The 12,985-nt window shown below is 35.7% G+C and overlaps 1 protein-coding gene across 2 annotated transcripts in view; it reads right to left on the reverse strand.

Moving 5' to 3' along the window:
- Positions 1 to 12,985, reverse strand: part of LOC127422961 (serine incorporator 5-like) — a 36,747-nt gene that overhangs the window by 3,346 nt on the left and 20,416 nt on the right. For both annotated transcript variants that reach the window (XM_051666884.1, XM_051666894.1), the window contains exons 4-11: positions 11,482 to 11,564; positions 10,531 to 10,624; positions 4,886 to 5,097; positions 3,355 to 3,447; positions 2,995 to 3,124; positions 2,101 to 2,170; positions 1,973 to 2,009; positions 112 to 256 (exon numbers count right to left, since the gene is read on the reverse strand). In XM_051666884.1, the coding sequence (XP_051522844.1) occupies positions 112 to 256; positions 1,973 to 2,009; positions 2,101 to 2,170; positions 2,995 to 3,124; positions 3,355 to 3,447; positions 4,886 to 5,097; positions 10,531 to 10,624; positions 11,482 to 11,564 (864 nt within the window). The remainder of the gene's footprint in view (positions 1 to 111; positions 257 to 1,972; positions 2,010 to 2,100; positions 2,171 to 2,994; positions 3,125 to 3,354; positions 3,448 to 4,885; positions 5,098 to 10,530; positions 10,625 to 11,481; positions 11,565 to 12,985) is intronic.

The following is a 12,985-nucleotide window of genomic DNA, read 5'->3' on the forward strand; positions in this document are numbered from 1 at the left end:
AAAAAAGACTTTAATTACATTAAATACAGATTCAAAGTCATACCAGTTCATATACTGTAAACAAACAGTGAAAAAAATGAACTTTAAGTGAAAAAATTGGAATAGACTTACTGAAACCAGTTTGTTACAGTCATCATGACATAGAGGGAGCCGAGGAAGAAGACAAAATGGAAGTAGCAGTAGCTGTAGATTGTGCCCTCTTTCTCGTCATACATGACGTTCTGCCCTCCTGCTGTCTTTTCATCATCATAATCCTCTGAATGGGGAAAAAACCTTACTATGAGAAAGCTGTTGTACTCTGTCTTGACCACCAGAAGGCTCTATTTACCCTTTTCTACATTTCATTTACATTATATTTAGATTTTTTCATTTGGTAGACACTTTTATTCAGTGACTTCCAGTGCATTCAAGATAAACATTTAATCTGAATCCTTAGATTGCGTTCTCTAAAATATTTAACCTATGACCTCAGCATTGATGGTGCCAGGCCCTACCAGTTGAGCAACATGAACTACTCTCTTTCCAAAGGTCTTAATGTCTGGTTATTATATAAATTTGCTTATTTATGATCATCAACATTACTTGTTTCTTATTAAAAAAAGTTGTGTTTTCAACCACTTCGTATGAGGCTTCCCACCCAGACTCTCAGCAAACCCAGGGACCCCCAAAATACAAAAGCTAGATATTCTCTGAAATATTCTTTAACCTCGTGTGACCCCACGTACACAGGCGTGGACGTTGTATTTTGGCTTCGCTATACGCAACGCATAATTTAAATTCATTTAAACTGACTGATCTCAGTTCAGAAGACTCTGTGCTGTCAGTTCAGGGTTAAACTTTCGATGTACAGAGTCATGAGACAAAACAACATGGCGCTGATCTCAGCTGAGTTTGTCTTTGGGAGGAACACCAACAAAACTACATCTGGCAAGAAACCTCATTAAGTTTTTACATTGAAACCTGTTTGAATCAAAAGATTAGAGTCTCTAGTTTTCATCCGATATGCCATTTTTAAAATTTGAGCAATTTATTGCGAAATGCCACACTGCTAAACACAATGTTCACTAATGTTTCTTTACACACATTTTTTCCCTTAGAAATCCTATATTTACTGTGTGTTCTCACATTGAAAATCAATGAGTTCATCCAAAAGCTGATAAATGTTGCTTTCAGAGGCTTTATATGGAGTTAGGATGAAAATAAGGTGCATTTCAAACTGTTCTGAGGCCAGTGCAGACAGACAGCACACTGGAGGTTAAGTCATTCACTAAATAGGGAGCAAGGGAGCAACCTATAGCTTTCCTATGCAGATAAGTCCATTCACTCTTAAAATCCGACCAAAGGTTCAGTTTCAGGCTGCAGATGATGTTTGGACCGCTCAACATGGTTGGCAGGTATGGGACAATGATAATCAGTATATAGATTCAGAATTTAGAATGTAAAATTTGATTTTAACTTGTTTGGCAGTGATTGGATGATAATGGCCATTACTTTGCATCAGAATAATTTATGCTAATTTATTATGTAATGTCTGTAATGTCTCAAAAACATGAATAACCCAGTCCTGGAAACATAAGAAACAATTTAATGAAAGAAAATATGCCTTTCTATAGCTTGTTATTATTTAAAATTACACAACTTAGTCCCACTGTACACATATGTGGTCATACATTTTTAGGAAAACTGTTTGGTATAGAAGAATGTTTTTGTGCATGTTTATTAGGTGCTACTAGTTACAAATTAAAAAGTGAAATGGAAAATGCACACAGCAGTCACGCTCGGGTCTCAGGGGATTAAGAACATGAAATAACACTATTACGTTATATGACGCTTGACAGATCATTAGTTAATTTTCAAAAATGTATGTTTTATAAATCTTCCCTGCAATACCTTTACAGACCCTGGTTGAACACCCTGGTTCTAAAACAACAAAAAGACAGATGAAGACAGATAAAAATAAACATGACGGTACCTGTATCATCAATACAGCAGAAACAGCACCGTGCTCTCTGAAAAGAAGCAAACAAAAGTGATTGGCTATTTGTTTGGAAAGAATGTTGCGTTAAAGGCACAGTCTGAAAATCCACAGCAAGTATTCACCTCATTTTCTGGCATATCGTTTCTGTATACTCGCAAAGCTGCGGAGCTCCTCTTGGTGGTGGAGATCAAACTGCAGAGAAAAAGTATTTTTATTTTAACTCAAAAGGCATGAGAACACATGGGGGCAGCATTCTTTTAAAAGCAATAAAAGCAGAAAATTCCCTAGAACTCTTTTTTTGAACTTCAAAGCTCATGAAAATAACTGGAAATATGGCAAAATAATTTTGACTCAAGGCACCACAGCGAATAATAAAGCCCACAGCTAATGCTTATCACACTGAATCACATTTGTGTGTAAATATTGCCTTGGAGGAGAGGAACAGCTCCTAAAGAGAGATATACAGCAGACATGTCTGCAGTTAATGAGAAACACATGCAAGGCCAGTTCTTCACAGTATGTAAGCCTATAATCTTCACTCCCTTCCTACCACACTACCTGCTTTCAAATCTAAATGAACATCTTGTCATAACCAGATAAATACATGTTTACATTGCTGCAGGGATCTTTTCTGGGATCACCCATTTAAATAACATGTTATGTGGATTTGCACCCAGACAAAGAATATTTGAGCGTTTTTACAGGGATAGTGCACTTAAAACTGAAAATTCTGTGATCACTCTTTCACTGACTTTCTTTCTTCCATAGAACACAAAAGGAGATATTTTGCAAAATGAGCTATGAAAACTATGGTGGAGAGAATACATTTCGGACTATTTCGCACATAAATCTACTGTATCAAAAGTTTTCAGAAGACCTGGAATATAGTGCATGAATGTTTGTATTACTTTTAAATTGCTTTTTTCTTCTTAGCTTGACAGACACTGTCTTTTGGGGTGAACTATCCCTTTAAGGTGCGACTAAGTCTATAAACCAAAGTTTTTTTATTTTCCTACCAAGAGTAGAGTATACAGCCAAACAGTATGACCGTTCCAACACCCGTCACTATGCTAGTGTCGCTCTGTAGTCCTGAGTTGAAGGGAAAGACACAGACAGTGTCATTTTTTCCGTTGTCATTCTCTATGGCTGAAAAAGAGAGAGCACAGCACAGAGAGGGGTGTGAATGAATGTGGTGAATTTAATGCATTAAAGGGGCTACTGTGGCCAAACATCGATCAAGCCTGAGTTTACAGTTCTTTCCACACACAAGCTGTGAGAGGCACCAAGACCACATTCATAGACACACCCAGGATAGAGACAGACTGAAGTGGAGAGGAACCACTGTGTGATTGAGTGTGAGAGTGAGAGACACTCACTTTCGATGGGTTTGCTGGCGAGCGCTGAGAATGTGAGGTACATGACGTAGACGGTGATGACAGCAGGCTGCAGCAGACCCGAGGTGGGCTGGACTGTGAAGAGGAAAGAGAAAACCTCAGATTTTGTTGATAAATGGCACCACATGCTGATTTTAAATCTCAAACTTCCCAAAATGTTGCCTCAATTCTTCTAAACCCTTCCTTGACATCATTGACATTGATGTTACACTGCAGTACTAACTGGGTCAAATTGACCTTGACATGTTCAATCAAAGTTCAACAGTCAAAATTTGCACATTCTCTCCAAAAACTGTTTTATCATCAATAACCAACCTTTCACTAACTTACAAATGTAGAACACATATACACACATGTTTTTTTTTTCTATCATGGTGGGGACTTTCCATTGACTTCCATTGTTTTTATATTGAGTGAATGATATTGACTTCTTTGGTTTTGCCTGTGCAATTACGAGTGAAAAAGTGTACCTACAAATAATATTTTTAAATGTTTTGGAATTTCACAGCTTTCTCTTTAGTTTTAAGTGAACTGGTTCAAACTGACCCGTAAGACCCTTTTTGTTACTTTTTTATAACTTTGTTTATAAATACATGTCATTGTTAATTTTACACTGGCATGTTCAAATCACATGTGTGTAGGATGTATTTTAAGGCTGAACAGTTGATGTTAAGTTGCAGAAAGTGTTTTAAATGTCTAAAATGGGTCAAAATGACCCATAAGGACGAGGAGGGGTTACAGGAATATTCTTCTTTCAGCCTAATGACTATGGACACGATACCACAAACAATAATTCTGACCCATCCCTCAGTTTGTAAAAGCAAACAAAAAACACGTTTGCAGAAATGCAGTTAAATTGAAAGTATATGGGGTAAGGCATTGTACTGGGAACTTTAAAAAAACTGTTTTAAAAGTATAGTTTCATGGCTTATATCCATGTTATATGATCGTATATAACATGGATATAAGCCATGTAACTATACTAAATCTCCTGTTATATCAATGTAACGCTTGATATGCACAAGGATAACAGAAAGAGACTATTTACATATTGGTACAGACATAATGGAAGTATAACAGTAGTCTAACCACTAAAAGGACAGTTTAGACAAATTTACAGCTCAAACAACAAACATTTTGTATGGAAGAACTAACATAAGTTCTTACCAAAAGTATGAGTCACAGTTGCTGTCAATAGAGCTTTACTTGTTTTGAACCCAGACCCCCCCCAGATAAAGATTGAACCTCACACTACTTTACCTTAATTTTTCAGAAGTATCAAAACTGACTTGTTTGAAACACATAGCTTATATTCGTTGGACTGTTAAGCAAAAATCCATGCTTATCAACTTATAAAACATTTCACCTTGAGTCTCCATGCTTGCTTACACATGGGAAAACCTCCAGCTTCAGGCACTGTGAATAAACTTGTTTGCCTGACATCAAGCAAACATCTGCTTGTTAGTACAAAAAGTAGGTCAGTGAAGAATGATCTGCAGCTTTGTAAACTCACAGGTCTGAATGCAGGGCGAGATGGCCAGCAGAGACACGATGAAACAGAGGCCACAGTTAACTCCCAGGAAGAGCTTGTTGAGGAAGCAGGCCTCTGGGTGCGTGTAGAACCTGATCATGAACACCATGGCTCCCACTGCCACAGAGAACATCACCAGTGTGACCAGAACCAGTGCGGCATACCACATTTTATTATACTTGGCTCCTGAGCTCCTGTGGATGGATGCAGAGACGGCAGTTTAAGACAAACGCTCTTCAGTGCAGACATTCTTGCAGATCTATATCTCAGATGCAGGTAGGGATAGTCTTGTGTAGCCAGACTTTTGAATATTATCATGAAGTCTAGTTTACATTGCAGCTTAATCTGGCAAGAATCACCTACTTAGACAATAAGGGGTCATTTGCCTGACAGGTTCTACAACCAATCACAGTTTTTTATGTAATATTAAGGGGTGGGTAAATCTGAAATCTAAAATATAACCCTGAGACCAAACTAGAAAAATGTCTTGTTTACTTGCTACTAAATGTCTCAAACAAAACTTTATACACATTAGCTGCACTTTAAATTATTTAATGTCAGACTTCAATTAAAATATCAAACCAAGCGGCACCTGCAAACAAATCATCTTATTTTTTAAGCAATGTTTACAACTAATTTGAACCAACTGGTCTCAGGATATTTTTAGTTGTTCCATGAAGTCTGCTATCCTCAAGTTCACATAGTTGTCCTAGTAGAGTAACACCAGGTGTAGTTCAGTGCATTAGGGACAGATCACCCAAAAATTAGAATTCTCTCATCATTTAATCTCCCTTATGTCGTCTCAAACTTGAATGACTTTCATTCTTCTGCGGAACATAAAGATTTTTTTGAAGGATATATGGTGTGTTTTTGTCCATACAATGCAAGCCAATGGGATCCAAAACGTTCATCAAGCTCCAAAAAGGACATAAAAGCAGCATCAATGTATTCCATACAACTCGTGTTTTAATCCATGTCTTCTGAAGCAATACGACCAATTTTGGGTGAGAAACTAACATTTAAGTGCTCTGCGAAGGGCTGTCACATTTATGAAATTTGGCTCACAATTAATTGTCAAACAAATAATTGCAATTATGATGATATATTTTCTGTTTTAGGGCTTTCTCAATTATGACGTTTAATTACAGTACAAATTGTCATACTTCTCAAGGTGTATGTGTGCTTAATACACCTTAAAGAGTAATTTATTGATATTTAACTTGCAATCATATAATAAAATAGAGATATGTGACTTCCGTTAAGGCTTTAAAAAATTATAATGACATGAAAAATTATATTTTAAATATTAAAATTTTTCCAAATACTTAAAATATGTCTCTATTTTTGGTCAACTTTAGTCTTGGTCCATTTTACAATTACACTGTTGTTTTTGGAATCCAGCCACCCTGAATAGCTAGTATATTATTTTATATTATATTATATGTATATTATATGTAAATATTCCTGTCCTAAAGTCTTCACTTTCACATGTTATTTTAAGGCTCTCCGATTAAACCCACAAGCCCTTATTTTGCATGAAGGATGACCTAAATGATTCTATGTTTTCTTCTGTTTTTCTTCTATCTTCTCCACAGAAACAGCGTAATCGGGCATCTCCTCCTCTGTAACACTGCATGTATGAACCTGCAATGGCCAAGAACATTTGCCATTACACAATCGTTAAATTAAAGTGAATCCAGAGTGCTTTGTGTTCACTATGTCAACCCTCGTTTATATGTTCCCTGGAGTTTGGCATGAACCTCCGCAATCGACACCGTGCATCAGTGCGCTTCAAGAGCTTCTCTCAGACACACAATGCGCTGTTCGTGGCATTTATATATTCATAGGGGTGGGCGATATTACCAAAATTGATATCACGACATGAATAATTTTATATCACGATTATGATATATATATCGTATACATTATATTTTTTGGGAAAATCAATAAAAATTAGTTAATACTTTAAATAACCATATTGTACTGCCTATTTTTGGATACACCAGTCAGTGAATTAGTACTTCCAAAGTTCCTCTTATATAATTTTCTCTTTATTTGGAACTTGACAATAGTTCATGTAAATAGATAAATAAATAAATACTCAACTTGGTTTTAAATCTTTCTTACCATAATGCTAAATTTCACATTATTCCACATTTCAGTCTGATATGTTGTTGACCATTATTTTTATTATTATTTTTATTATTATTATTATAAACTTTCCTCAAGAAACTCAAGATCTTCCCAAAGCAACAAAGAAAATAAGTTTAAAAAAATCCAATGAACATAAACACTTCCTGCAGAATATATCCAAAATGATTTAAACACTTCTTGCAGAAAATAAATATTAAATGTAAAAATATAAACACTTCTTGCAAAAAAAAAATTATGACCAAATTAATGCGGAGCGCATCTTTTGGCTTTCATAATATTCTGTTGCATTCTTTGTTTGAGGAGTTAAAACAAATTGCTTATATTACAAATAGGGCTGGGCTTTAATACAGATTTCCCGATTCGATTCAATTTCAATTCACAAGTTCTCAATTAGATTCTGATTCTATATCGATTCATGTGGGTATATTTCAATTATAATGTCCCTTTTGCTTACATATGAAATAAATTCTCTCCCAGATAATTCTGTTAAGTATACAAGGAACCTTCTAGCTAGGTACAATATGAAAATTATAATTGTACTAATTATATTTTTTTTGTTTTTCCTAATTTTGGTCACATTTTAGATGAACAAATCAATGTATTTAATCAATAAATATGATAATATATTGCATATATTATTTTGTGTTACATGTTTAATGTTTAATTGCATAATTTGTAACATTTAAAGGTATTTACATTGATTTAATGAACATGTGCTAAAAATACTTACTGTCTCTTTAAGGAAACCCGGCGTTTCTGTAAACAGCATCTTTAAATTAGCACAAGTAAACCAGAGAGACTCGAAGGGCTTTATCTCATCTGTGCTATGCCTGTTTAGAATTAAATGTTTATTTTTTGTTGTTTTTCAACAACTGACTGTAAAGAACAGAAAGGGTATTAAAAGAGACATTATTAATTGACAAATCATTTGTGTGGATCTCGTCTAATTTTTTTTATTTTTCAAAATATCTTTGTTTATGTTCCACAGAAGAAAGTAAGTCACATGAGTTTGAGACAGCATAAGGGTGAGTAAATGATGAAAAAATGTTTGGTTTAACTATTCCTTTAACTTTTGACATGTTGCACAAAGCCTGACAACCAGTAAATGTGCATATATATATATATACACACACACACACACACACACACACACACACACACACACACACACACACACACACCGAACAGCCACAACATTAAAACCACTGACAGGTGAAGTGAATAACATTTATCTCATTACAACTGCACCTGTCAAGGGGTGGTATGTATTAGGCAGCAAGTGAACAGTCAGTTCTTGAATTTCTTGTGTTGGAAGTAGGAAAAATGGGCAAGCGTAAGGATTTGAGTGACTTTGACAAGGGCCAAACTGTGAAGGTTAGACGACTTGGTCTGTGAAGCCTTGTTTTCATGGCTGAAAAATGTCATGTTCCTAGTCACCCAGGTGCACTAAAAAATGTAAAATATGAATGGGAATATACTTCAGATATATTTTACACATAAGAATTTCTAGGGGTGCCAATAATTGTGGCCAACATGTTTCGGAGAAAAATATTTATTAAATAATGAGATATTTCCCCTCTTTCAATTGTTTTACTTCAATTAAAGGTTAGATTTTTGTGAATTTTCTGAATGAAAGATCAAAAGGATAAACAATGCAGATTTTTTTTCACAGCCTTCTTTGCTCATATTTACCAAGGGTGCCAATGTTTTTGGCCACCACTGTGTGTGTGTGTATATATATATATATATATATATATATATATATATATATACACACACACACACACACACTCACACACACTGTATATATACAGTATATTTCATTTACCACCTAAAAACCTAATTTTATGTGAATTGTTTTAGGGATTTGGCAAGTTGCTGATATTCTCCTTGGCTTATTACTGTTGTGCCCCTTAAGAAAGTAACTTGACCCCAGTGACTCAAGGGACTGTTACAAGTTAACAAGCTGAAGTGTCAGAGGTAGATTGCTCTTATCACTGAAAATACTATATCAGTGCTTGATTACCATGACTGAGTGAGTAGTGAAGACACATGAAGGCGTGGGGTGGCAGATGAGGGAATGTTTCAGTAATGCACATAAAATTGCTGACATCAGTGACTTCCCTATGCTGGGCAATCATCCAGAGTCTGTTTCATTTCAACACACACACCCATACCCACGTTTATCTAATTGAGGACATACCATGGACTTCTATTGTTTTCATATAAAACTAATTAGGCAACACTAGTGTTCATGTTACTGTGTATTTACAAGTAATAAGTAATACCAAATAATTACTTGTACATACAGTTTAAGTATTTGGTGGAGCTACTGGTGATTACACATTGTTGGTATTATTGCTATAATAATTACTTTTAGTAACATGTAATGTGTGTAAACACTCTAAACTAATTACAATTACAACAAACTAATCCTAACGCAAACCCTACCAGTAAAGGAAAATTCTTAGTAACAGAAAACTTTATTGCATTATTAGAATTTTAAGAATCATTATTTAATTCATATATATATTGATTTTCCAAATAAGGATGTCCACAAATGCCCCCAAAGGGACATACACACACACAGTATAAAGTGTAAAAGTATTTGTAAATGTAAATTTTCCAAAATTTCCAGTGACTGTCTTGCGATGCTTCTGCACTTTTTTGCTGAAGTTTCTATCTGTTTACTGAGAGCAGAGAGGAAACTACTGTATAATGCATGCTGAGCATGTTTCCTGTCCACAGACTGGAGAGCAGCCAACAATCTTTCTTATCGTCTCTTTCTCCCACCTAAAACGTCAACAGCACTACATAAGTCCGTAATCTACCACCGCAACACATATTATTTGTGAACACATGCCCTTGAGAGAGCTCTTTTCAAGATGAAGAGAAAATATGGAGAAAATCATTGCTTTAACAAAGTCTAAAAGTTGGAAGGGTTTGTGTCTTAAAAACTCCCACTGAAACAAAAGCACTTTCATTCTTAGAATGCTATAAAACTGTTATGCATGTCTTTGAAACTGGAGACTGCTGGAAATTTTAAGAGTGACGACTATTTCAGCTCACTGAATGCTCCAAATATCCATGCAATTTGTACTTCACAGGTTGTCCACCACAACGCCAGTGACTAAATGAACTACATATGCGCTAAATCTTGCCCCCAAATCTTTCAACCTGGTGTTAAAAAGTCCTGGGATTTTTGTTATAGTAGCACAATGTTCAGACCACCCTGGCTGGCAACTACGTAACCTCGTGCTGACAGTGGAAATTAGAGGCCGCCTGATTATACTATAGTCTTCGTTTCCAGACCTAATGATTTCCAGTTGCAGGGATTCAAGTTACCAAAGAACAGTTGGAAACGATGATGGAAAGTATTGGAGAATTTATCCAAGTGCCTGATATGTTTTCCATTGGGTGAATGGAAAGAGTGAAAGAAGGCAGAAATTGACAGTGTTTTGGATGAAACTCACCAGTTTTGATTCCATCTGTGGGCAAACTGAACGAGCAGCATCAACTGGATGAGGATGAAGAGAAAACCACCAGTGGCTCCCACATAACGCCAGACTGAGAGACAGAGAAAGAGACATGAGTCACCGTCTTTTCCTCTGATTGATATGGCATACAAATGTTTTCTCCTAATGAGAAGTTCACTGCCAAGAACCAAACACTAACAACAAATGAAAGAAAGCATGCATCATTTAATGTGACACTCTTTTGAACTTTAGTTAATATACAAATGAGTGTACAGGAACTTCCCCTGGCATGCCAGACTTCATGTTAAGGGCCCAATGAATATAAAACTCATGTGGTATAGGAGATATTTTCATGGTAATACCATGGTTTCTTAACATGTACTTTGGTATTTTTTTAAGTACCTATGTGTACCATGTAAATATGGTATTACCTTCTGATACCATTACTGTACCTTGGTACCACAACAGTATTTCTTGTAAGAGATATTTTTGTTTGACATACATTACTTCCATCAAAACCAATGGTACTTTTACACGTGTGCTAATTCAAGGACATTTCTACAATTATAGCATCTAAGCCTATTCTATTCATAATAAATACAATTTTATGAGCGTAATGTAAGTAACAGAACTGGTGAAACATTCCTTTTATTATGTTTGGAGCCATGAGGTTGTTGATTCAGTGCATTCTGACCACAGTTTCAGCCAGCGGAAGACTAGTTTGAGTGATAACTGGAGTTAAAAACCCCCACAGTAGATCAATTCTGTTTCTCTTGGACATTTCAGAGTAGATACCTTTACACTACTGGGTGCTTTAAAGTAGAAATAATGAAACATTCCTGCATCTCAATTCTCTCAATAAAAAGTAAAAGGCCTGGTTAGGGCGTACAAAACAATAGTTGCAAAATGTTACGACAGGAAGGCAAAAACAGAACAAATATGTGTTACCTTCTAAAAACTTATCCTCATTTGGAAGAAAAAATCCACCTGCACAGCAGGCCAGCAAAGCCACAAACTTAAAGAACCAGAATCTGCAAAGAAAGAGAAGAAATTATAAACTTAAGAGACTAAGGAATAAAAATAAAAGTATAAAAGCAACATCATTTAAAGGTAAATGTGTCAGCCTGGGGAAACTGGCAGTCTGGCATTACAACACAAGATATTCACATTTCGTTTGAATATACTGTATATATTATTTAAAAATATATATTCTGAATAAAACTATTTTGATAATTTTGCCTTGGGCTGTATCGCCAACTACCAAACGATACGATCCATATCATGATAAAAATGTCACGATTCAATACATTGCAATGTATTACAATATCATTGTGAATAAAACTGCACCAAAGCGAATGAGAGAGAACTGGTGTAAACTGGAGTGAGAAAGAAAAAGTTAATCTACGCCTCATAAAAGTGACTGACCGCACTAAGAAACTCTGGTTTCAAAGTTTGACTTATTTAGACAGCCTGCTTCATTACTGAACTGTTGGACATGATATGAATGCACAAATAAATAAATAAATAAAAATACTAATCTAAACTCACTTTATTAGGAACACCTGTACATCTACTTATTCATGTGATTATCTAATCAGCCAATCGTGTGGTAGCAGTGCAATGCATAAATCATGCAGATATGGGTCAGGAGCTTCAGATAATGTTCACATCAACCATCAGAATGGGAAAACTATGTGATCTCAGTGATTTTGACTGTGGCATGATTGTTGGTGCCAGATGGGCTGGTTTGAGTATTTCTGTAACTGCTGATCTCCTGGGATTTTCATGCACGAAATTTCTCGAGTTTACTCAGAATGGTGCCAAAAACAAAAAACATACAATTAGCAGCAGTTCTGTGGACGGAAATGCCTTGTTGATGAGAGAGGTCAACGGAGAATGGCCAGATTGGTTCGAGCTGACAGAAAGGCTATGGTAACTCAGATAACCACTCTGTAAATTTGTAGTGAGCAGAACAACATCTCAGCATGCACAACACGTCGAACCTTGAGGCGGATGGACTACAACAGCAGAAGACCATGTCGGGCACTTTATTAGGACCATAGTGTTTCTAATGAAGTGCTCAGTGAGTATAAGCATCTAAAGTATCTGTAAATTATCAGTACAATATTGTGAGAAAAAGTATTGCAATATATGCTTGTATCAGCACAGCCCTACATTTCCCAGTGCATCATCTTTTTTGGGGATTTTGGCTAATTGGACCCCAAGCCATAGCTCCTTGTATAGGATTTCCTGTTTACTCTTGTTAGTATTTTCATAGGGGTGGTTTCCAAATAAGTGAAAAATCTAAATGAGGGTTTTATTCAGGGATTTGAGTCTGTTCATTTTTATAACACTGAATTCAGCCACTTTCTTTCTTTTTCCTGTTTTTGCATTCAACACAAAGATCTCATTATTGCAACATGAAGAGCTCTCATCTAGGCTAAACTATTCC

The sequence above is a fragment of the Myxocyprinus asiaticus genome, chromosome 3 (assembly GCF_019703515.2).
Source record: "Myxocyprinus asiaticus isolate MX2 ecotype Aquarium Trade chromosome 3, UBuf_Myxa_2, whole genome shotgun sequence".
NCBI lineage: Eukaryota > Metazoa > Chordata > Actinopteri > Cypriniformes > Catostomidae > Myxocyprinus > Myxocyprinus asiaticus.